Below are 25,873 nucleotides of genomic sequence, written 5' to 3'. Positions count from 1 at the left end.
ACTATAAACGATTAAGTAATAAAAGATACACCGAAATTGGTTATTGTATTCTACATGCAAAAATTCAATATATTTTCCTTGTAAACTTTGTAATGATAAAATTAATGCGTTCAGTGATGCGATTGGTTATTCCGATTGGCAACATTTATCGAGAACATTAGAGTGACATGAAAAAATTGAAGCACATATCAATCGTTACAAGTCATGAATCGATTTCAAAAAGTCATTTATGAATAATACAATATTTATAAATTAATATACAATGGATGCGGTAAATGAACAATTAATAAAATTAGAAAAAAGTCGTTGGAAATCGGTAATAGAAAGGAGTATTCATAGAGTTCAGTTTTTAGCAGGACAAAATTTAGTTTTCAGAGGTAAAAAAAAAAAATCAGCTGGCGCCTTTTTATTCCCGTATAGTGAATAACGTAATGTTCTTTCGTAATAGGGAGTAGGCAAGGCCGGTTAGCCTTATCTAACTTTTGGAGAATGAGTGGGCAGTTCAATTTCCACTGGCAGCCAATCAGAGATAGCTGGCCCAAGGCTATCACTAATTAAGCGGCATGCAGTGAAGAGAGACTGCTGAACAAGTGCCACAATCTCGTTGTCCCTAACACTCGTATTTAATGTCTGAAATAATGTGGGTTCTACGGTCGATTTTCTTGAGTTTACGAGACGGAAAAACGAGTTTTCGGGAGAAAAAACCCGCTTGCGCGTGCCAGAGATCGACTAACTCGGGAACCGGTCGAAAAAAGGCTTAGAAAAATTTCCTCTTGTCGCCGACTAGATTCGAAAGCAAGTCTTCCTTCATGCGATCAAGTTTTGTGGTGTGCAAACGCCACATCCACTGAGCTACACAGGCAACAGTAATAAACTTTTTGAAGATTTAAAAAAAAAATCAGCTAACACCTTTTTATTCCCGTATAGGGAGTTAGGCGAGGCCGGTTTTAGCCCTATCTAATTTTTGGAGACTGAGTGGGCAGTTCAATCTACACTGGTACCCAATCACAGATAGCTGGCCCAAGGCTATCACTAGTTAAGTGGCATGCAGTGAAGATAATGGCTCAACAAGTGCCGCCATCTCGTGGTCCCTAACTCAATATATTTAACGTCTGAAATAATGTGGATTCTAGGTCGATTTTCTTCAGTTTACAGGAAGAAAAACCCGAGTTTCCGGGAGAAAAAACCTGCTTGCTCGTGCCAGAGATCGACTAACTCGGGAACCGGTCAAAAAAAGCTTATAAAAATTTCCTCTAGTCGACGACTAGACTTAAAACTGAGTGTTCCTTCGTGCGGTCAAGCGCCGTGGTATGCAAACGCCACATCCACTGAGCGACACAGGCTCTAGATATTGAAATTTAATTTAAACGAAATTTATAGCATATTTTTGTGTAATATAATTTGTATGCCGGCAATATGGAAATTTTTTTTTCATATACAGGTATAGTTCGTACTTAGCCTTTCGTGAACAGTGTACTTATTTCCGTAGCACCGCTTCTCGTATATTTCCTTTCTCCTTCTGAAACTTATGTTTTACTTTAATATTCCAACATTTAATGCTTACTTTTTTCTGTGTGAAAATTCTATCGAATTCTACTCTAAAATAAAATAAAATTCTATCTTCGATAGAATTTTTAGAGTAGTCGATCTCAGGCATGGGCAAGCTCTAAAAATTCTATCAACTCGGCAACCGGCCGAAAAAAATTCTCTAGTTGACGGCTCGATTCGAAGCAAAGTCTTCCTTCATGGGGTCAACTACCATGCTGTGCAAACAGCCACATCCACTGAGCTACATAGGCTCTCGCTTTTTGATGATAGCAACAGTAATTTCTTTAAATTAATAGAAACTAGCAAAATTCGATATTGTAATGGCAGATCATATAAGTCGAATACAAACCGATAAGAACAAAATGCCACATTATTTAGGCGAAATAATGCAAAATGAAATCATTTCAATAATAGGAGAAAAAATATATATAATATTGTTAAAATGCTAAAATTAAATAAATATTATGCTATCATTTTAGACTCCATTCCAGACACATCTCACGAAAATCAATTAAGTATTGTTGTAAGACTTCTTTACCTCGATAATGACAACAAGAAAATAGAAATCAGAGAAAAATTTTTAGGATTTTATTCAGTTACTCAACATTCGAAGGTTTAACAAATTTTGTTGTAGATTTTTTGCCATCAGAAAATATAAATCTTTACGCTTTATGTGATCATCAAGCATATGATAACAGGACAAACATGAAGGGCAAAAATCAGGGTCTCCAAAAGAGAATATTAGATATGAGCCGGAGAGCGTTTTATGTACCATGTGCCGCTCATACGCTTAATCTAGTTGTAAATGATGCTTCAAGTGTTCAGCGTGAAATAACATTTTTTTTTCGTTAATTGAGGAAATATATCATTTTTTTTCCTAAATCAGCCTATCGTTGGAAAATTTTAAAAGAGGAATGCTCAAGTTTTACTGTTAAAAAAGTTTGTGATACGAGATGGTCAAGACGCATAGACACTGTAAAAGCTTTAAGGTATAATTTAGAAAAAATATACGATGCTTTATACTTTTTATATTAGATGAATCAAGAGATAACAACACACATAACGAAACTAAATCATTATTATTAAAAATTAAATCTTTCAAATTCATATGTTCTCTTGTTATATGGCACCAAATCTTATCGAAAATTAATATCATAAGTAATATTATGCAAAAACCGGACGTTATTATGTCTGCAATAATGAAAATGTTGAGAGACCTAAAAAATTATTTAAAGGATTGTAGAACAGATGAGGCATTCAAAAATATGTTAGGGGAAACAACCGAAATTGCAAATACAGTGGATTGTGATCCAATTTTTTCTTGTTTGCCAATAGTGAGACCTCAGAAAACAAAAAGATTATTCTCGTATGAAAGTGAAGATGAAGTTATTGAATCGTAAGAACAAAATTTCAAAGTCATTTTCTTTAGTTATAATTGATATAGCTATTTCAAAACTTGATGAAAGATTTACATTATTGAAAGAACATAATGATGCTTTTGAAGTTTTAAATGACAAATTATTTATTAAAACCAATGGAGAAAAATTAAAATATCGTAAAGATTTGGAGATAAAATTGACAGATGGAAAAAATTCTGATATAAACTCCTTGGAATTATACGAGGAAATAGAAAATATTTTAATCTATCTTAATCCGAATATGAACGCATTTTCGGTACTTGAGTATATATTTTTGAATGATCTTCATAGTATTTTTCCCCAATTTGTTAATAACACTAAGAATTTATTTAACAATACCTGTGACTGTTGTAACTGGCGAAAGATCCTTTTCAAAGCTGAAATTATTAAAAATCATCCCCGCAGTACAATGACACAGGGTAGACTCATCAATTTAAGTCTTATTGGCGTAGAACATCAAGTTCCTACTAATTTAGATATGGAGGATACAATAAACGATTTTGCTACAAAAACATCACATCGAGTAAATTTTACATAAAGGCATGTGCAATTAATCTTTGTTTATATTAAGAAATAATTATTGTTCTTTTTTTATTTATTTTTGAAAAAATGTTAAACATAACTATACGAAACTATGTATTCTGTATTTTTAATAATTAAGACGTAACTTTTAGTTTGCATAAATTGTTATTTTATTTATAGTAGTAAATGTTACATGCAATTTCTTTTAGTTATTTTTTTAAGGGACGGCGATAAAAATTTGCACCAGAGCGGCTAATACCCTTAGCGCGCCCCTGTACATCAACACTCTTGGAAGATAGGCTTTGATGAAAAGTCACCATTCGAACGTTCGTCTCTCTCGGAGACATGTAGCCAGACCGGTTCCGTACCGGGGGACAAAGGGTTCAACGAACCCGGGCGGCACAATTTAGGGGCTGTTTAATCGAACACGTTCATAAAAAATAGGTAACAAATAATGCACTAAACTGTTTGTGGAAGGGGAGCACAAAAATTTTGCACCCAGGCGGAGCAAACCCACAGAACGGTCTTGCATGCAGCGTTCGGATTTTGCCTGTCACTGTGCCATATTTGTATGGTAATCCGCAGAGCATTTAGTGGCCTATTTCCAACCAAACATTTGAAGCTGTTACTATTGTCGGAGTGTTCCATCCGCGTCACATGCACCAATGATTATGCATTTTGTAATTAATGTCTCCAACTAGGACTGTCGCTAGATTAGATCGCGCCCTAAGGCAAACAATTAAATATCGCCCCTGATGGATTATAAGACAAAAATATAAGAAAATGTCCAATTGCTATTTTGTTTTTATTACAAGAGAAACAATTACATGATAATGCTAATTAAATGTTTGCTCTAGGGGGATATTACACAATAAAACTTTATAAGCTCTTCCAAATTTAAATTATAAGCTATATCCACCTCTATCGATAGAGTTGCCAGACCAACCAATCTTTATTACACATTTCATTACCTTAATTTTCATATGTACTGTGATTAGCGTTTATGATTACTCAACAAAAAAAATCTCTAAAAACTCTAGAATTTTCACACAGGAAAAAAGTAAGCATTAAATGTTGAAATATTAAAGTGAAACATGAGTTTCGGGAGGAGAAAGGAAATATACGAGAAGCGGTGCTACGGAAATAAGTATACTTTTCACGAAAAGCTAAGTACGAACTATACCTGTATATGAAAAAAATTTTCCATATTGCCATCACACTAATTATATTACACAAAAATGTGCTATAAATTTTCAAATTAAATTTCAATACGTTTTTTAGCAAAAGTTATATATTTCCTAAGGATTTACTTAATGTACAGTTCTTACAGAAAACTATGCGGATAGAGATTTCGGTTTGAAATATGACAACTGCGATGCAGCCCATATAGTCGTAGTATGCTTAGCACCAGGTGATTCAGGAGTTCTTGAGGCAAACTGCCACATTCCTCCTTCAGAGCAAAGATTAGGTCATTTTCTTTCGAACAGCAATGCCTATTACGTCCCAAAGTGTTCTATGGGGTTGAGATCTGGGGAGCGTGCTGGCCACTCGATCCGATTAATATACTCTGTCTATAGAAGTATCTCCATTGCTCGTAGATAATGTGGTCTAGCATTGCCATCCATAAAAATCAATTCTTCATCTACAGCATCACAGAACAATCGAACATGATTCATGAACTTCGCTACAATATCATTCACCTGTCATAGTCCCTTTTTCCAGCACTAGCAGCTTGATGAGTCCATTAAACAAAATGCCTCCCAATCCCATGACCCCCAGTGCTGCCCTGGTTATCCCTTTCAAGAACATTCTCATGATGGTGAGAACGTTCTTGAAAGCCAGACTGGCTGGCCGAGTGGTTAGCCTATCCGCTCTCCAGCCAAAAGGCTGCGGGTTCGAATCCTGCCGTAGGCATGGATGTTTGTGATTGTTTTTGGAAATACCAGTGGAGGTGGTAGGTGATAGATGGTATTGGTATAGTTGTGGTCAGTTGATAGATTGAGTGGCAGAGACAGTTAGAGAGCAGGTGCCCTTCCTCGATGAGTCTTTGGACTCCCTGGAGGTGTCTAATAATAATATTATTATTATATTAACGGTGTCTCCATGGAGTCAAAAACTCATCGCGGGAGACCCGACATTGACACACTAACCATTATTTACACAATACCTGTCATACCTCTCCTTAAATTCATTCACAGTTGAAGCATTCACAACCAGTTCTGGCAAAGCATTCCACCCATTCACAACCCTCCAAGTAAAAAATCTAGTCCTAACACCCTTGTTGACCACACTCTTACACAATCTCCAGGGATGGCCCCTCGTTCTCTCACATCCTGCACTGATCTTCAGAATATCATCAGTATCAATCCTGTAAAATCTCTTTAACAATTTAAATACCTCTAACATATCTCCTCTCCCACGTCTATCAGCTAGTTTTTGGAGCCCACAGATCATCAATCTATCCTCATAGGGAACATCCCACAGACCAGCAACAATCTTTGTAACCCACCTCTGAATCCTCTCTACCACTTTCGCATCACCAAGAAAACCTGGCGACCAGATCTGTGCACAATAGTCCAAATGCGGACTTATTAATGCCTTATAGAGTGGAACAATAACTTCCCTATCCCTGCTTGTTAGTGTGTTCCTCAACAACCATGTAATTTGATGTGATGTTTTGGCAATCTTTGCAATATGCCCTTTAAACTTAAGTTCTCTGTCCACAATAACTCCCAAGTCTCTTGTCTCATCAACGTCCTGCAGTTCAGTTCCGTTAATATAGTAAACAGCATGCGATGTCATCATCCCGAAGTGCATCACCTTACACTTAGCCACGTTGAACTGACAGCTATTTACCTCAGTCCATACCGTCAGCCTATTTAAGTCATCCTGTAAAATATCCACATCATTTGAATTGATTATCGCTCTTCCCAATTTTGCATCATCAGCAAACAAGTGGATATTTCCATTCAAGGTATTTCCAATATCATTGATGTACAAATTAAACAATAGAGGACCAAGAACTGAGCCCTGAGGTACACCACTAGTCACTTGCCTTTTCCTGGACTCAGCTCCTCCGTAAACCACTCTTTGATATCTGTCCGCCAGCCATCCTTTAATCCAAATCACCATCTTCGGATCCAAACCCATTTGCTCTAATTTATGTAACAGAGTTCCATGTGGAACCCTGTCAAAAGCCTTTGCAAAGTCAAGCAGTATTACTGAGTAAGGATTTCCTTTATCCAACTCCACTGTTACTTTATTATAGAACGTAAGCAAATTACTTAGGCAAGACCTACCCTTCACAAAACCATGTTTCCCCTTATAAAGTATCATATTGCTGTCCACCCAGTCCTGAATTCTAATTTTAACTAATTTATCCAAAATCTTAACCACCACTCCAGATATATTGATTGGTCTATAATTTGCAACCTCAGTCTTAGAGCCTCCCTTGTGCAATGGAACTATTTTCCCCCCTTTCCACTCTATTGGCACTTTACTAGAACTGAGGTTTAAATTAAACATTCTGATTAGAGGAGTTGCTAATTCTCTTGCACATTCTCGTAACATATGGGCCGATATACCATCTAACCCAATGGCAGTGTTAGCATTATGGTTCTTTAATGTATTTTAATGTATTAAGCACCTCAATTTCATCTATCTCTATACTCTCATCAGTCAATGGCACATCTGACACTGCACTATCACTACGAAGATGGTACACTTTTGCGAAATGATCACTAAGCAACTCAACTATTTGATTAGCTTCAGTAATTTCCTTACCATCAACACTTTTTAAAGTAATCTTTCCATGGATATTCTTCCTTTTACTAGCCACATAGCGAAAGAACTCTTTAGGGTTTCTTTTGGATTCATCAGCTAGCTTCCTCTCATAATTAGCTTTGGCTTTCCTTACCATACAGGTTACTCTCTTTGCCTGTACCTTATATTGCTCATTGGAACGCTCATCACCTTTTTCTTTATATGTCTTCCACAACCTTTTCTTTATCTGCAACTCCTGTTTAATAGTATTATTCATCCATTTTACTCCTACTTGATTTCTCCTTCTGACTCTGGGAATACAGTCTGATACAGCTTTCTTGAAATACTCCTTGAGAATATCCCACGCACCATCGACATCATAATAATAATAATGGTAAACAGTACCACTTTCACACAAATTAAGTGTAGTCTAGAATCATGGGAGAGACTAAAATGACTAATCTATAATGAATACATTAGGTGTCTTGCAGTGGCGGCTTGTACATAAGCACTGCGACACTGCAGCACTCCAAGGAAAAAACGAAAAAATAAATTTTGTTTGTGTTTTTTAATAATGACAATGCTGACAACATTATATAAATGCAATACAACATGATAAAGGTTACAGCTTATGTTTCGACATTGATTGAATAGTTAATAATTGGAATTGTTCGATTAACGCTTTAGATTACGAAACAAAGGCACTGCGATCTAACGCAATGTTGGAATTACTACGTTCGGCCAACTGAAGCTAGAATCGCCGATATTCGTTAGCCCTTGTCACTGCACATAACAAGTGAATCCAACGTTGCTCTAGGAGCAGTGTCGCTACAGATAAATTGTATGCTTGCGCGCGTTTTTCTGTGAGATACGAAACTTATTATTGATGTGTGTTCGTGGTGAGGATGAAATATATTTGGTAAATCTTATTTTATTCTGTTAAAATAACATATAATTATTTATTTATTATAGAAAAAAGGCTGAATTATGACGAGTGTCACTGTTGAAAATATGAAGAGAATTATATTTTGTCAATTATCGTTACATGAAAAATTATCGTTACACGAAACAAATGCACTACGATCTAACGCAGCGTCTAACTTATTATTGGTGTGTGTTCGTAGTGAGGGTGAAATATTTTTAATAAAGCAAATTTTTTTCAATATGGAAAGTTATTTATTAATAAATTGGCTACTGATTAGGAAAAAAATGAATTATTTTTCTTGTTTTGTATATGCAGCACCCCCATTTAAAATTTTCACTGGCCACCACTGGTGTCTTGTCTAATTTTCACGGATACAACATTACTCAAAACATGCTCTGCGATGAGCTGTGAATAAAGGAACGCAGCCTACAGGCCTTTAGGCGTATACGTCAACTTGTCGCAGACGTTTTGCCAGGGTTTGACATGATATCCGCGTACATGTGCTTGAATGGAGCCGATTTGCAAGCAGACCTAGTGTGGTCGTCGATTATGTTTTGCTGTTATTACCAAACATCTGTATTCATGCTCCGTGTAGAGCGAGGACTACCGTGTACAAACGGCTGGAACACATTCCATTGTTTTGAAACGCTTGCCATAGCCTGGGTACAAGATTTTATCAGATTTCAAACTCTCCGGGTATATCAGCAATTCCGTGGCCTTCAAGCTTTCCGATAATTCTTCCTCGCATAAAATTATCCAGATGATCTCTTTGAGACATTTGTAGTTGACATTTATAGTTCATCCTTAGGTTTTGAATACCAGTTTAATAGAAAATTAAAATTATACATCAAGAAATAAGTGAATTATCGGTTTCATATCGCATTTATATCAGCTTAAAAAAAAATCAGCTAACGCCTTTTTATCCCGTATACGGGAGTAGGCGAGGAACCTACTCCCGTATACGGGAGTAGGTCCCTCGGGAGTCCCTCGCTAAATGGGAGAGGTCCCATTTAGCCCTATCTAACGATGGCGGCACATTTGAGTCGTCTCTCTTCACTGTGTACTGCTTAATTAGTTATAGCCTTGGTTCATCTATCTCTGATTGGTACCAGTGGAGATTGAACTGGCCACTCAGTCTCGCATTTATATTTCATCAATAAATTCTCCACAAATTTATTGATGCACTAGTCCCAACGATAAATCAGTTTATCAATACCAGTACTGAAGACGTTCATGCACATACGCCGTAACCAACATCGCACCGCCTAACTCCCTCATCCATAGTGAAACTCTATGCTTAATCCCCTTCTGGAGTAAAAAACTTTCCAGAAAACTCTTTCTTGATGGGGCCGAACAAATGGAAGTCTGAAGGCTATTCTGTAGAGGGGGGAGGTTCGAACGCTGAATGAGTTTATCAATATCAGTATTGAAGAAGTTCATGCACATACGCTGTAACCACATCGCACTGCTTGATGAACTTCCTCCTCCTTAGTGAAATACTTTCAAGGAAAGTATTTCTTGAGGGAATTGAACAAATGGAAGTCTGAAGGCGCTAAGTCTATTCTGTACGAGATGCCAACGATAATTCATTTTATCAATACCAGTACTGAAGAAGGTCCAGGCACACACAGTAACTAACATCACACCGCCTAACTCCCTCATCCATGTGAAAAACTTAATCCTCATCCATAGTGAAACTCTATGCTTAATCCCCTTCTGTAGTAAAAAACTTTCCAGGAAACTGTTTCTTGATGGGGCTGAACAAATGGAAGTCTGAAGGGTATTCTGTAGGAGGGGAGTTCGAACGATAAATGAGTTTATCAATATCAGTATTGAAGGTCCAGGCATACACCCAGTAACCAACATCGCCCAGCGTGCTGAACTCCCTCTTCCGTAGTTGTGTTCAAGAAGGTGTTTCTTGAGGGGGGGGGAGACGAACAAATGGAAGTCTGAAGGTGCTAAGTCTATTCTGTGGGGAGATTTGGGAGAATTTCCCAACTATTACAACGTAACCACTCACAAGGTGCGTGTAGTAGCTTTGTACTGACAATTTCTTACTATTGTCCACTCATATTATCTATTCAAGTCCTCCTCTAGGGTCCACACATTCTGCTTGATTCTTCATTCCCTCCGCAGTGTTGCATCATCTGCAAAAAGTTGTATATCACTAGCTAAACCTATCGCAATACCATTAATATACAAATTAAATAACAATGGTGGCAAAACACCCTGCAGCACACTGCTGGTGACTTTCCTTTTTCTGGATAATGCTCCCACCCCCCATACGCAACTTGCTGATACCTATCTCATAACTATTCACCTATCCAACTCACTGGTCTATCATCCAATCCCATCTGCTTCAGTTTGGTGACCAACTTGTTGTGTAGCAATCTAACAAAAGTCTTTGCAAAATACCAGTATACCGCTATATACATATATCCCTTATCCAATACTTTCATCACTTTATTATAATAATTAAGCAAGTTGGTGAAATACGACTTCCCTTTAAAATACCGATCGGCCTCTAATTTGTGTCCATTGCGTTAAGACCACCTTTCTGAAGTAAACAATTTTACCTTCCATCCACTCTTTAGGGACTTGTGCTGTTGCAAGATTTTTGTTAAACATGCAATCCACAGCTGAGACTTCCCTTAAGACACGTGGTGACATATCATCAATCCTATTGACAGATTACTTAAGTCCACGTATACCTCTTGTCCACTTACTAGTACGATTTCATATTGAGGAAGAAACACCCTGATTAATAGTTCACTGAATACCTCAATTTATTTTTTTAGAAAAAACCGGTAATGCCTTTTATTCTTGTAATCGATGCCCCGTTCATCTTCATCTAACTTTTAGAGTGTGAGGGGTAAGTTCAACCTCTACCATTTGCCAATCAGAGATAGCTGGCCCAAGACTATCACTCATTATACATCTCATCCAGTGAAGATTGGAGGCCACAAGTGTTCTTTCTTTTAGTCCCTAATCTTAACACTCCATTATCGTCTGAAATAATGTGTTTTTGCAGTCAATTTTCTTGAGTCGTGGGACTCAAGAATTTTATGGGACAAACAATTCGAGTTTCCGCAAGAAAAAACCACTTTCCCGTACCATGAATCGATTAACTCGGTTTAAGAAAGGCTTTGAAACTCTACTTGGCGATTCGAATCGAACTCAGATTAAATAAATTCATCTTTCTGTGTAGCTCAGTGAATGTGGCGTTTGCATACCACTGTGCTTGACCGCAAGAAGGAATACTTCTTGGTTTCGAATATAGTCGGTAACTAGAAGAAATTTTTCTAAGTCTTTTTTCGACTGGTTCCCGAGTTGGTCTATCTCTGCACGGGCAAGCGGGTTTTTTCCACCTTAAACTCGGATTTTTCGTCCCGTAAACTCAAGAAAATCGACCATAGAACCCACATTATTTCAGACATTAAATACGAGTGTTAGGGTTAGGGACCACGACATGGCGGCACTTGTTGAGCCGTCTCTCTTCACTACCGTCTTTCTTCTGCTAGTTGTAGCGTTTGAAACTCGTGTTTCTATTTAAGAAATGCCATTAATAAAGAAAGGATTACTACTTCTAAATGAACGAACCCAAAATTCGGGAGAATCACTATAAACTTTTTGTGTGGTGGGCGAGGGAACGAAAAATCAGATTTTGTCACTGCTTCCGGTTTCAACTTAGTCAACAACATACAGTACAGGTAACCCTTGTATAAAGCGGTACTTATACAACACGGTTTCGATATAACGCGGTCTCCAAATTGTAATATCCCTGGTTGAACGCGGTACTTATACAACGCTGTTTTCGATATTATTATTATTATTATTATTCCTGATACCTCCAAGGAGTCCGAAGACTCATCGCGGGAGGACATCTTCAACTGTCTCTACACCTTACCTCTACTACGAATCAACGCCATCTACCGCCCACCTCAAACACCACCACAACTAGTAATTTTTGTCTGTAAATTGCGTGTGTTCTGAAGGGCCGATTTGTATGAATGCGGGATGAAAAACCCGAGTTTCCGGGAGACTACATATAAGACTACAAACAGTAGTAATCCTTTATCTTTTCATATATTTTTCAAAGCGGGACTTAAAAATCAAATTTTATCTTCGTTAAATTTGTGTCTGCCCGTATCGCACATGTAGTTATAACTAGCGAATTTATATTAGGGGAAATACCCTTTAGCATGTGTGTAAGCATATTTGTTTACCGTATAAAGCGTTTATTGTTGAAAACCGTCTTCGTGTTCTGTCAGGAAAGCGTATTAAAAATCATAAGTGGGTTAATCTCAAGCTGAGAACTTTATTTTTTGGTGAGTTACATACAATATGTAATGCTTTTTTTTTCTTTCATGTAAAAAAATATTTTTATTGCAATGGCGATATGGTTGAAAATGAAATTAGTGAATTAATTGATGGGGAAATAGATTTAAACGAGGAAGAACTGGTACAATTAATAGATGACGTCGAACCAAATGGCGAGGAAAGTTAAAGTTCTGCCGAAGATTCTGATTGCGATGAATCCGTTAAAGAATTCAGTTTAAAGAAATTAGCGGAAGGATTGAACTTGGCAAGAAAGTTATTTTATGGATAACGATCTCTCGATGGATTTGGATATTTGTTTAGCTCCATATTATGAACTTAATAAAAAAAATTGCACCATAGTGGTAAGTAAGGTCTTATTACTGACTTTTTGATAACTAAATCAGCTTAAATATGCAAGGAGAATTATACAAATGATGTCCAAGAGATTTCAAGTGATGACGACGTCCGGTCACTCGTAAATAAAGAACATCTACGAAATGTTAGTTTTTAAGAGAGTGATGATGATTAAAATATGCACTTTATTTTATTTTGCCTAAAACATTTATGCATTATATGCAATGAAGTTTACGTACAACTGATAATGTTTTATAATTTTATACTATGTGTATTTGTTTCATAATTTATATGTTTTCTTAGCTTACACGAATTACCTGAATTAAATAAAAAAATATTTTTGTTGGATATGTTATTGTTTATATAATCTTAAAAAAAAGAAACGATTTCGGAATCTAACCCTACTCTTTCTATATGATCTGAGTCTCGCATAACGCGATTTATATAACGCGGCATTTCTATGTAACCAAAATCCGCGTTATTACCTCTATTTTGCTTTTTGTGACGCAAGGTGGCCAAACGTACTAAACTGATTGTATATTGTATGCTATTGATGATGGGAGTCAATCATTTTTAATACTTTGCTGTTAATTTTGCATTTATAGTATGCCTCAGTTTACTTTCCGTGCTTAGTGAGAAATAAAAATGACAGCATTAAAGCCAAAATAAAATCTTGAAATTTCAAGTATTTGAAATCACTGTTGATAACACGTGTAGAAAAAAGCAGTTTAGAATATGTCGGCTTGTAGCAATTTCCATTTGTTTGCGAATTTACTGAGGCATCAGCCTCAAGGATATTTGATTTTGAAACGCTTTTTGCCCAGGTATCTGGTTTTTGAAGGTAATTATAAATTTATGGAGTAACTGAAACTATTCGTATCGAGGTGATTTCCTATTGAAACAGTCAGTAAACAATTACTAATGCCCTTGCTTAATCTGACCCTCCCCCCAAACACACACATGTGATTTCCTAATCTTTTCGTTTTTTTCACTCACTCCTTTTCTTCTTTTTCTTTTATGAAATAGTTGAAGGATCTTTACCTATTTTCATGACTTCTGTAACATAAATTTCAGTCAAAGAAATATGTTAATATTCCTTTGACTGTTCACTTATTATGAGCTCAAATGCCAGTTACACCTGAAAGGTGGTAAACTGCCTTTTTTTTTTTTTTTTTTGACAAAGGCATATTGATAGGCACACTACATATCATACTCATAATTAATAAAATCTGCAAATTAATTGTACTAATCTACCATCAATTAGTAATTTTTTATTCTTTAAAAAAATAAAAATAGAATGGAAAATGAGAATTATTATTCACAGAATGCAAAATTAGCAAAACTGACAGGGAAAAGTTCAATGGCAAGAACCTGTCTAGATGGGACTGATGTAATCTGGAGTATTAAAGATGACATGTAAGAGCTGCCCATATTGTAAACGTGACAAGTATTGGGTTTGAAGAAAATTGTTAACGGAAAACAAGCATGATTATATACCTTCAAGATGATCACAGGATACCGTGATAGGCAAACATGAGATTCATTATTGCTAGTTTCCCCACCCATAATTTTCTTCTGCATTGATCTGTTATTAGTTAGACACTAGTTCAATCATTTTGATGTTCTAAACCTTTTCTGCATCATTTCAGTTAACCTTGGTCTTCCTCTGAATCTTTTGCCTGAAATCATTTCAAACACGTTTTACTAATCTTTCAGTTACTATATTATCATTTTGAATTAACTCTGCTTAGTAAAACAAAAGTTATTTTCTTTTGGAAAGACTCTGGAGTAAAAAGTCTTAGTAAGAGGTCCCATTGTTGTACTCACGGTTCATTAAACTGTCGTGCCTTAAATGCATTTCCTGTCTCCACACTAACTATACTATAGAACCAGAAATTACCTATTATGTTTGTTTATGAATGTCAGAAGTGCACAAAAGAATGGGGATGAAATTGTTGCATTGGTCAAGTTCATGCACTCAAAAATTGTAGGAATAAGCAAGACGCAGTTCGATGACATCCTGACAAGAACAGAAATGGAGGGATATGAAATTTATCGTGAAGACTGAAAGGGCAGAAAGGAGGTAAGAAAAAATGCTGCTGATTGAAGCAGAGGAGTTATGCTCATCCCAAATGAAAATGGAAGGAGAAGACAGTGGCAGTAGATTTGAGGTAGTAAGGCATATGGTAGAGGTTGACAGGATGAAATATATTGTGTTGTTATAGATCTGGTAATATACATTACAGTGAGAAGGAAATGTACAGGCAAATAAATGACCCTTTTTTGTTTGCCAGACTAATTTGCCTGTACATTTCTTTTTTTTTTTTTTTTTTTAAGGTATATACTGAATGTGTGCTTCATAGCTTTCTTTGTACAATCTTTCCAAAAGAAAACTTTTTTTAGGAATTTAGTATTATTCCACTGAATTCTGTTTTGTAGTCAAGATGTGCCTTACTAAAAGTGATTTAACAGGCTCTTTAAGCAGTGTTTTCCTTAATGTTCTCCATGGATTAATAATTCCAAGAATATGGAGAATCCATCTTCAACCCATATAGCATCCAGAAAAACGACAACACAAGAAAACAACTTCATATAAGATGACTGTAAAAATTTGTAATGTAGTTCTGCCATAAACTTTATTTTTATTTATTTAGTTTTTTTTTTTTTTTTATCATCTCATCATCATCAAATTCCTGACATGTACCCTCAAGGGATTACAGGATATGATAGTACTACATGAAAAACTTACATCACCACTAACTTCCTATCTACAATTTTACTCGAAATCAATCCATTACTTATCAAGACTCCAACATTATCAGATCTTATATATATTTCTGTCTTCTACTGTATCAATCCACCTACAGGGGCACGCCAGTGATGTTGGGCGCTTGAGTGCAAAACTTTAGTTAGTGCCCCTATACCAGTAGTGTCTGGAGGCTGTGTGCAAAACTTTAGTTGGCCCCACTATCCCCCTCCACCTCCCATAAAAAAAATCACTTTAAAAAACGTTTTTTTAAAATATTTTCTCCTCTTTGGTGCCTGTGTTCATTGCACATATGGCTGTTGCACCCCTGTCCACCTATATCTTTTGTTCTCTTGTTCTTTTTCCTGGCAGAGAACACTTTTTTTGCTAATCTTTCCTCTCCCATTCTGTTTAGGTGACTATATTAGGTGACACTATATCCATAAGTTAAAATTGGCTTGAACGCTGTCTTGTATATAGCTAATTTAGTGTTTTGACTAATTTCTCTCTTATTCCATATAAATTTATTCAGTTGACTTCCTCCCATACCAGCTTTGTTGATTCTGTTGTCTATTTCCATATTTCATTTACCATCTTCACTAAAAATTGTGCCTGAGTAGCTGAAATGTTTTACTTGTTCTATAAGTTCTCCATTCACAATGCAAATGATATTTTCAGTGCATCTGCCTATTTTTATTGTCTTTGTCTTGTTATTGCTGACCTTCATACCATATCTATTACAACAGTTATTCAATTTAGTGAGAGAATCTTGCAGACTTGTAGCAGATTTCTTTAGAATTATAACATCATCTGGATAAAGTAGAGCTGAGATTAACTTTTTCAATTTTAATATCAGGTTTAATACTACTTTCCTTCATAATGTGATCCATAGAGATAATGAATAACAGAGAGGATAACATATATCCTTGTCTGACACCAAATTTAACATTAAACCATCTGCCTGTACTTTTTTCAATTTTAACTGCTGACGTAAAACTCAAATAGACACTAAGTATTGCTTGGTATAATGCCCCATTGACACCATATACCTGTAGTGTTTTGAATAGCTTTTCTCTTATCACCTTGTCATATGCCTTTTGCAGGTCTATAAAACTTTTCTCAACTATTTATTATAAAGTGAAAATCTGATCCTGACAGCCTGTATTTTGCCTGAATCCAGCTTGTTCTTCACCAAGTTTCCTTCCCAGTCCCTCTCAATTGTTTCTGAAGTATACTTGCATAAATCTCCAGGAACACTCAGTAGGAAAATACCTCTGTAATTCTCACAGTTGGTTTTATTTCCCTTTTTTTATATGGATGCTATGAGAGCTCTACTACAATCATCTGGAATTCGTTCCTCTGTTCAGGCCTTCTGAACTATGCAGTGCAGCTACTGCAAGACTTTTATACCTCCATACTTGAGCATTTCTGTGTGAATATAATCTCCTCCTGCTACCTTCCCACATTTCAGGCTTTTGATGGCCTTTTCTATTTCAAGTATGAATATGTATTCCTGATTGCTTGTCTGGTCAGTGTTTTTTACCACTGTGCTCTCATCACTGCTTGTTTCATTGAGCAATTTTTCAAGGTAAATACTCTATATATCAAGAATATCTTTTTTTTTCAGTTTTCATGTAACCTTTATCATCTGTAATTCCTTTTACAGCACGCTTTCCACCATTTCTGAGCTTCTTCAACAACCTCTAGAATATCTTGCCACCTTCTAGATATTTATTTTCTATATTCTTACCAAAGTCTTCCCATGACTTTTGTTTAGCTAGTTTTACAGTGCTTAGCTTTTTTGCATTTGTCTCTGTATTCTCTAAGAACACAAGCTGACTTATTTGCCAGGAACTTTTGATATGCTTTCTTCTTTTCCTTCACTGCCTCTTTAACTTTGTGTGTCCACCATGGAGTTGTGATATTTCTATCCTTGCAGACAACCTCACCACATGCCTCTATGGCTGAATCAGTTAATATTTTCTTCAATATGAAATTCAATTTTATCCTGCTCAAGACTAAATGGTAATCACTTCCAATTTCAAATCCTCTGTACACTCTAGTGTCCTGTACCAGTGAGAAAATATTACTATCACCAATAACATAGTCAATGAGAGCTTATTTGTTGCCTCTTTTCTCCATGTGAATTTGTGCACATTTTTATGTTGGAACATGGTGTTAGTAATAACCAGTCCATGTCCTGAGCTGAAATCCAACAGGTATTTGCCATTATTATTAGCTTTGCTCTTTTCTCCAAATTTTTCCAAAATATTTTTGTATGTCTGACAATCATTTCCTACTCTGCTATTTAGATCCCCAACAAGGACCAACTTTTCCTTTTTCATTGTGTGAGTTCTTTCTCTCAAGTCTCAAAAAATTTCTCCACTTCTACCTTAATAGAACCTTTTATGGGACCATAGGTGCAAATAAGTCTCATTGTCCAGTTCTCTATTCAGGTATTTGCCCACATCACTACTTGAGACTGCCTGCCATTGAAGAAGATTAGCCTCGTATTTTGTGTTCAGTACTATATTTACTACTTCTTACTGTCATCGCCTGAATGTGACATTTTGTATTTATTGCTCAGAAAGATCTCACCAGTTTTTGTCTTTTTTGTTTCAGTTACCTCTATTATGTCGATCTGGTACTTATCCAATTCCTCAGCTAGCTCCATTCCTAAACTTCATTTAGGCTTCTTCTGTTGATAGTATCAATCTTGAACTCTAGTGATGTTGAGTTGTGTCGTGTTTCAGGGTTTGTTCTAGTAGCACTGGTCGCCATGGATCCCTGGTGAAAACAACTGGCCTTGTTTAATTGGGCAGTGCCCCAGTCAGCATGAAATTCTGTCATGTTGTACCATCATTTTATATTGTGGGTTAAGCCAATAAAAATACAATTTGGTCGACTAAATCTCAAATTGCCAGCCCATTTTCGTTTGTTCAGTATCCAGGTAGATATCTAACAAGGTGCACCACGAGAAGGTGAGGATTAGACATTAGGTCAGAAGCCCTGATTGGTTCTCCACATTTCTTTAAAGGCTATGTGAAGGTCTCCTCTCAGTTATATAGCTTTGACCCTTAACACTTTCATTGCCAAGCTGAAAATTGGAATTTCGTGTGGTGGCCAAATTTTTTTATTTAGTTAGCGACGTCAACACGATAACACGTGATCAGCCGTTTGGTGAGAACTCGCATCGCGTGATTGGCAATGAACGTGTTAAGCACCCCTTTTTTTTATCATCTGTATGTTATTATATGTATAAAAAATTTATTTTATTTTGTTAATTTACCTGTGCAGAATTGCCAGTCTATCCATAATAACATAGGCTGCAAGAACAAGGGATTTTTTAAACTCTTGGATAAGAGGGAGGTGGATATTTGTTTTTTAGAAATTAAATGAAGGTATTAAATTTACAAACTGGACAGAAAAAGACTTTGGACAACATATTCTCAATGTTTTTTTCAATTAAGCCATCAGTTTGGTATCGGGTATATTGATGATATTTTTGCTGTATGGCACTCTTTGTTCAATCTCTATGAATTTCTTGAGAAAATTAATTAAGTAAACCTAAGAGAATTGTAAGGAGAAAAAAATTAGAATATGAGAGGAGACTGGTACCGCAATCCAAGGAGAATCCCTAGGAGTTAATGCCTAGGGATGTGAGAGTATTGGATCTGGATGTAGGATCAGAAGAGCTATCTATAACCAAGGTTGACCACATTGCCTCCAATTGGTGAAAGTGACCATGCGGTCTTGACTTGGGAGAATGAGTAGGAGGAAAATGATAGTGTATGGATTACCTTGGTAGATGGAAATGGGTATCAGGTGACAAAAGCAGATGATGTAGTTCAACTATTTAATGATAGTTTTGAGTGTTTCATCCTGGTACAGCAAGCTATATTCCTAGAAGGATAATGAGTGATGAAGTGTTAGAAGTGAAGGAAGAGGATGTATTCTGAATACTGAGTATGCAAAATCTTAATAAGGCAGGGGGCCTAGATGGAATTTTACCATGTGTTTTATTCCATGGAAATTACTGTGCTGTTATCTTGGCTGTTTAAAGTCTGGCATTGTCACAGGTTTTTAGAGAGTGGAAGGAGGGTAAGATAGTGCCATTGCATAAGGGTGGTAGTAGAATGATGATATCAAACTATACTGTCTGTTTATATCCTGCAATTAAGATTTTGGAGAAATTATTAAGACCTTGTATGCAGAATTGGGTAGATGAGGGCAACGTTATTTATGCTGGCCAGAATGAATTTGTTAAAAGATGTTCTTGTTTCAATAATGTGGTAAACTTTTACAATAGAGTAGCAAGGAAGGAAGGTAAGGCATACATTGTCCTTTTTTTTTTCCTTTGGAGTAAATGGTTGGTCAGAATGGAATGTATGAGAAGCTAATCTAAAGTGGAATGGTCACTTAAACAGAATGGTAGAGGAAAGGTTAACAAAACTAGTGTTTTTGCACTAATAAAGATAGCAGGAAAAGATCCAGAGGGAAAACAAGATCTAGAGGATTGATACAATCAGTAGTGCCTTAAAAGACCAAAATATAAGTGTCAGGGCCAGATTGGTTTGAAAGCACCAGTTGTTTGATCACTGAAGTTAAGCAAACCTGAGCCCAATTAGTACTTGGGAGGGTACCACTTAGGAACCCTGAGTGCTGCTGGCATGAATTTTGTTTGTATTCAACAGAAAGAAGGATTTGTGCAACATTGACTACATCTATGTGGTTTTGGTGTTCAGGTGTCTAGAGAGAGAGAGAGCTTTGTTCACTGAGCATGCCAAAGCACAAATTCAGGAATGCTTAAGCAATTAGGGTGAAAACAAGTGAGTTTGTGTGAAGGCATCCATGAGGCAAGTGAGTGTGGGAATGGCCAAGTACAGAATCTAGTCTCAAGCAAAAATATTGAATAGAGTAGTCAATTCAGGAAGTAAATGTGGTGGGGACATAAAGGGATGCTGCAATTTCTATATACCAATGCAGAAGTATCAGGAACAAGGATATAAACAATGCCAAAAACAAGGTTTTTGGCATTGGTTAGTGGAACCTCACCAAAAGTTATAGGCATTAGTAGAACTTGGCTAACAACAGATGATCTAGTTACAGAGATAGAACATGAAGAGATAGAACATGAGAAGTTAGGATGGGGGGGGGTACTGCTGATAGTGCAGCCAAAAAAGAATAGGAGATGGGAGGGTGGTTGTTTATTTGAAGCAATCTGGTGTGAGTTTAAGGCCAGTAACACAAAATATACAGTTGACTGCTATAGGCCAGGAAGTTCCATGGATCATTTGCAAGACATGCATCACCAAAATAGTACAGATCGAGTGATTATTATGGGGGACTTCAACTATGGAGATATAGACTGGAAGGAAGAAAGATCACATGGCAGAAAGGAAATGGAATTTATATGTCTACTGAGAGATTACTTGGGTCATCATGTGATGGAGGGGACTAAGGATGTGAAGGAGTATTAGATCTGGAGAAGAGCTATCCATAACCAAGGTGACCACATTGCCTCCAATTGGTGAAAGTCACCATGTGGTCTTGACTTGGGAGATTGTAAAACATGTGGAATATTCTATCAAGAAGGAATATTTGTGGAACTACAAGGCAGGTGATTCCAGATACTGTCTCTCAGTCCCACATACAGACTACAGACAGTTTTATAAGATCAAAATTAGTAACCCCATGGCAGTCATCATGGCATTGAGAAATAAATTGCACGAGATTAAGCATTAACAGTCACGTCAACAGAGGAACAGAAGAGAGGAAGTTGTTCTTGCTAGGCTTTGCATAGGTCACAGTCATCTTACACATTTTTATTTACTGCGGGCTGATGACCCACCAATATGTGAACAATGCAACACACATCTTACCATTTGTCACGTTCTGATGGAAGTCCAGCAATTGAGAAAGGAATACATTTTTTTTTTATTACATTGGCTGAGCCATATACAGTCAGGCAGATCTTATCAGACTCAGATAATTTGCATGAGGTTTTTAATTTTTTAAAAATAATGTTTTACATTTTTTTACAAACGTTTAGTTATAACTATTAATATATTTTATAATAATTAATAATTTAATATATATATATATATATATATACATATATACAGGGCCGTCGCCAGATTAGATTGCATCCTGAGGCAAACAATTAGATGTCACCCCTGATTGATTATAAGACAAAAATATAAGAAAATCTCCAATTGATATTTTGTTTTTATTATGAGAGAAACATCAATGCAAAATGATTACATAATAATATTAATTAAATGGGGATATCTCTACGGGGATATCGCACAATAAAACTTTATAACTAAATTTAATACATGTGAACCACAGTAGTAGGTTTTTTTATATTATGTAAATATTTCGTCCTAGGTATCTTAGGACATCATCAGTACAGTAGAATAATACTAGGAATGACACAAAGGATAGGGTGCGTACACACAATGGAATCCAAATTGCATGCAGTGGCTCATTGCATCCTGAACTTAAATTGAATTAAATTAAATTACAATTGTTATTTTTACACAATTTTGTATGACAATTTCCCATACTTTAGGGATGGCAAGTATGGGAAATTGTCATACAAAATTATGTAAGAATAACTTAATTGTAATTTAATTTAAATTTAATTTAATTCAGTTTAATTTAAGTTCAGGCCGCAACACGCCACTGCACGCAATTTGGATTCCATTTTACTTACACGCCCTATCCTTTGTGTCATCCCTAGTATTGTTCTACTGTACTCATGATATCCTAAGATACCTAGGACGAAATATTTACGTAATATAAAAAAACCTATTACTGTGGGTCACGTGTGTTAAATTTAGTCATGAATTCTTCACAGGTTTCTCTATATAATCAGAACTTTATAAGCTCTTCTAAATTTAAATTATAAGCTATGTCTGCCTCTAGCAATATAGTTGCTAGACCAACCATTGCTGTTTGCAAATACTTTTTAATCAGTTTAAGCTTGGAAAAACTTCTTTCTGCACTTGCTACGCTAACAGGAATTGTTAGCGACGTCGCCTACCGCAATATGGCTGAACGAGTGCCCTTAAGCCATGCTGTGAGGCACGCTGCTTCTATGCTACACCCTGTTGATGGTACTGTATATTGTATATATAATATTTATAATTAATTATGTTATTTCCTGAAATATTAATAGTTATGAATAACCAACATATAAGCCTATATACAAGAATTATATTTGATTATAAATTCTATTTATATCTGGATAATTTGCTTTACTAAATTTTTAAAATTTACTGTTTGCATATGTTATTTACTATTTAATCTTTTTATTAGTGCTTACAACCATAACTTTTGATTTGGCACAGTATAACTTTGTTGTCCTTGTGCAAGTAAATTCTTGATCAACCAACCAATTAACAGTGCAGTCACAACTGACTCTGGTAACCCATTTTGCTCATTCACCACTCTTCAAACAAAACATGTAGTCCTCAGCGAAGAATTCAGCTAACTGCACTGTTACTTAATTTTCAGGAATGACCCTCTAGTTTTTCCAGCACCAGTCACGTACTGAAAAACTTCCTTTGTATTGATCTATATTCCCTCTCCTCATCAGCCAGCCTCTAACTCGCAAATCTTCAGTCCCTCCTCATATGCAGCACTTATGAGATTTAATTATCTCTTAATCTCTCTGTGTGTGTGTTCAATAATTAATCCTATAAGCAGTTTAGCCACTTTTGCAATATGACCTCTGAACTTTAACTCGGCATCCACTAGCACCCTCTAATCCTTAGCCTCATTAATTTATTGTAGCCCAGTTTCTATTAGTGTGATACACAGCTGGAAATCTTTTCATCCCTCAATGCATAGCCTTACGCTTTGCTATGTTAAACTGATAGCTATTCTGTTTTGCCTATACTGTCAGTCTATATAAATTGTCATGCATCATTCTTATTAATGATTTCTCTATCCAGTTTCACATCATCAGAAAATAACTGAATATTTACCTTCAAGATCATTTCCTATATAATTAATACACAAGATAAACAGTAGCACAAGTACAGCAACCTGTGGCACACCACTAATTACACACCTTCTCTTGTAAACTATTCTGTAAACCAACATCCACATCTGTAAGTCAACATCCACATCACTAATTTCATATCCAAACCCATTGCTCAAATTTATGTAACAGAGTTCTATGCAATATCTTGTCAAATGTTTTTGAAAGGTCCAGCAGTATCATCGTATAGTCATTTCGCCCATCCAACTCAGCTGTCATTTTATTATAAAAAGTGAGTGAATTTTGTGAACTGTCACAAAACCATGCTGCCCCTTCTCCCTATTACAGTATCTCATTCCTGAATTTTTTCTTTAACCAGCTTCTCCAATACCTATACCATCACTCTAGAAATGCTGATCAGTTGATAATTTGCTTCTTCTGCCTTGAAACCTTCTTTATGCAATGTAACTATTTTCCTCTTTCCACTCTCTCTCTCTTGGGACTCTACCAGTGTTGTAAACGTAAACTGATATCCCATCCATACCCAGAGCTGTATTCACATAAAGATTCTGAAATATCCTATGCATCTCAGTTTCATCTATGTCTACTTCCACATCAACCCAGTCACATCTATTATTGCAGCATCTCCACCTGGATTATACACCTTTTGAAAAGTCATCACTCAGTATTTTAACTATTTTTTTCTGCTTCAGTCACCTCCCTACCATCAGCATTCATGAAAATTATTCTACTGTGATCATTGTGTCTTTTACTTGCCACATACTGAAAACTCTTTCAGTTTATTCTTGGCTCACTCAGCTAATTTCCACCTTCTTAGTCACCCTTCTGGCCTGTATACTACTGCTATTAGTTGCCCATCACTTTTTAAATTCCTTCCACTAGCTTCTCTCTCTCTCTCTCTCTCTCTCACATACACACACACACACACATTTTATTTATTATTCATTATTATTTTAAAAAAAAAAAAAACTCCTGCTTAATACTGAACTCGTCCATTTAATTTCCACTTTATCCTCCCAACTCTAGGTATGCAGTCTGATTCTTATTCCTTCAGACACCCATTGACCACTTCCCATGCACTACATTCTGTTGCCTGTTTTTAATGAACATTAACAACCATAGAACATTTATTAAATGTTTTGAGAGTTTTGTTCCCAATATATTTAATAAACAGTTTTATTATATTTAAGAAAGTTAGAAAGTTGATTAAATGTGTTTGAAATTTTGCCATTTACCAGTTGAAAATTGGCAAAATTTCTATCCCATTCATCAATTAATTTTAGAAAACTTAATGTTTTCTCCCCTATAAATCTGGATATAAGAATATCTTTTTACATGCATTAAAGCATGCCTCTTTTTCTATAGGCTTGAATAAATTTACCAAAGATTATATTAAAGTAAAACCACCATCACCTCCAGAGAAGAGCAAAAATGTTATAAAGCCCAGTGACCCACTGAGTGAGAATGATGTTTTCTCTGAAGAAATTATCATCAGAAATTCACGTAATTTAGAAAAGATGCTTTTAGCATATAAGTCAAAGGGATTTGCTTTAGACCACCCATCGACTTACTACTGGAACAAGTAAGAAACATGGCTCTTTCTATTATAATACATTTTAAAAAATCAGTTTGTATTAAAAAAATAGATTATATTTTATTCACTTTGGTCAGACATTCCTAGTTTTTTGGTTGATAACCTAGGATTTGAACATTCTTGTTTTTATACATTATGCAAATTATGGAAACAACTACTGTGTTAGAGTTGAAACTTTAGTTTAATATAAACCAAAATAGACACTTGACATTTCAGCCTTCACATTAAGGTCATCATCTGGAGTATACATATATATATATACATATATATATATATATATATATACAAATAAACAAGCTGCACTACAATCTACACGGCATGCTAAAGTGATTATACTGCAGCTAGTTTCTTTGTATATATGTGTATACTCACATTAATGAAAAAGGTTGTCCGTATTTTTTATCATTAATTACAACATCAAACTCTATGATAAAAAATATGGACGACCTTTTCCAAAAAATAAATGGCATAACCCTATCTCAGGAAGACATCCTCACTTCATTGGATACAACTTCGTTATACATTAACGTGGACTTTCCCAGAATATTAGACATTGTACACACACTACTCACAGAAGACCACATCCCACACTCTCATACAAAATTAACACCTGATGATATTATAAACTTAATCAAACTAATAATCTCGCAAACTTCTTCAAGTTCAACAACAA

General features: G+C 35.8%; 1 protein-coding gene across 1 annotated transcript in view; it reads left to right on the top strand.

Annotated features, from left to right (window-relative positions):
- The first annotated feature begins 13,397 nt into the window (after positions 1–13,397).
- Positions 13,398–25,873, top strand: part of mRpL18 (mitochondrial ribosomal protein L18) — a 77,935-nt gene continuing 65,459 nt past the window's right edge. The window contains exons 1-2 of the mRNA XM_090410234.1: positions 13,398–13,690; positions 24,972–25,188. Coding sequence (XP_090266360.1) covers positions 13,585–13,690; positions 24,972–25,188 — 323 coding nt within the window. The 5' untranslated portion in view covers positions 13,398–13,584. The remainder of the gene's footprint in view (positions 13,691–24,971; positions 25,189–25,873) is intronic.

The sequence above is a fragment of the Typopeltis vanoorti genome, chromosome 20 (assembly GCF_054136105.1).
Source record: "Typopeltis vanoorti isolate ZY-2024b chromosome 20, IOZ_Tvanoo_1.0, whole genome shotgun sequence".
In the NCBI taxonomy this organism is placed as follows: Eukaryota; Metazoa; Arthropoda; class Arachnida; order Uropygi; family Thelyphonidae; genus Typopeltis; species Typopeltis vanoorti.
This window is presented reverse-complemented; position numbering and strand designations above follow the sequence as displayed.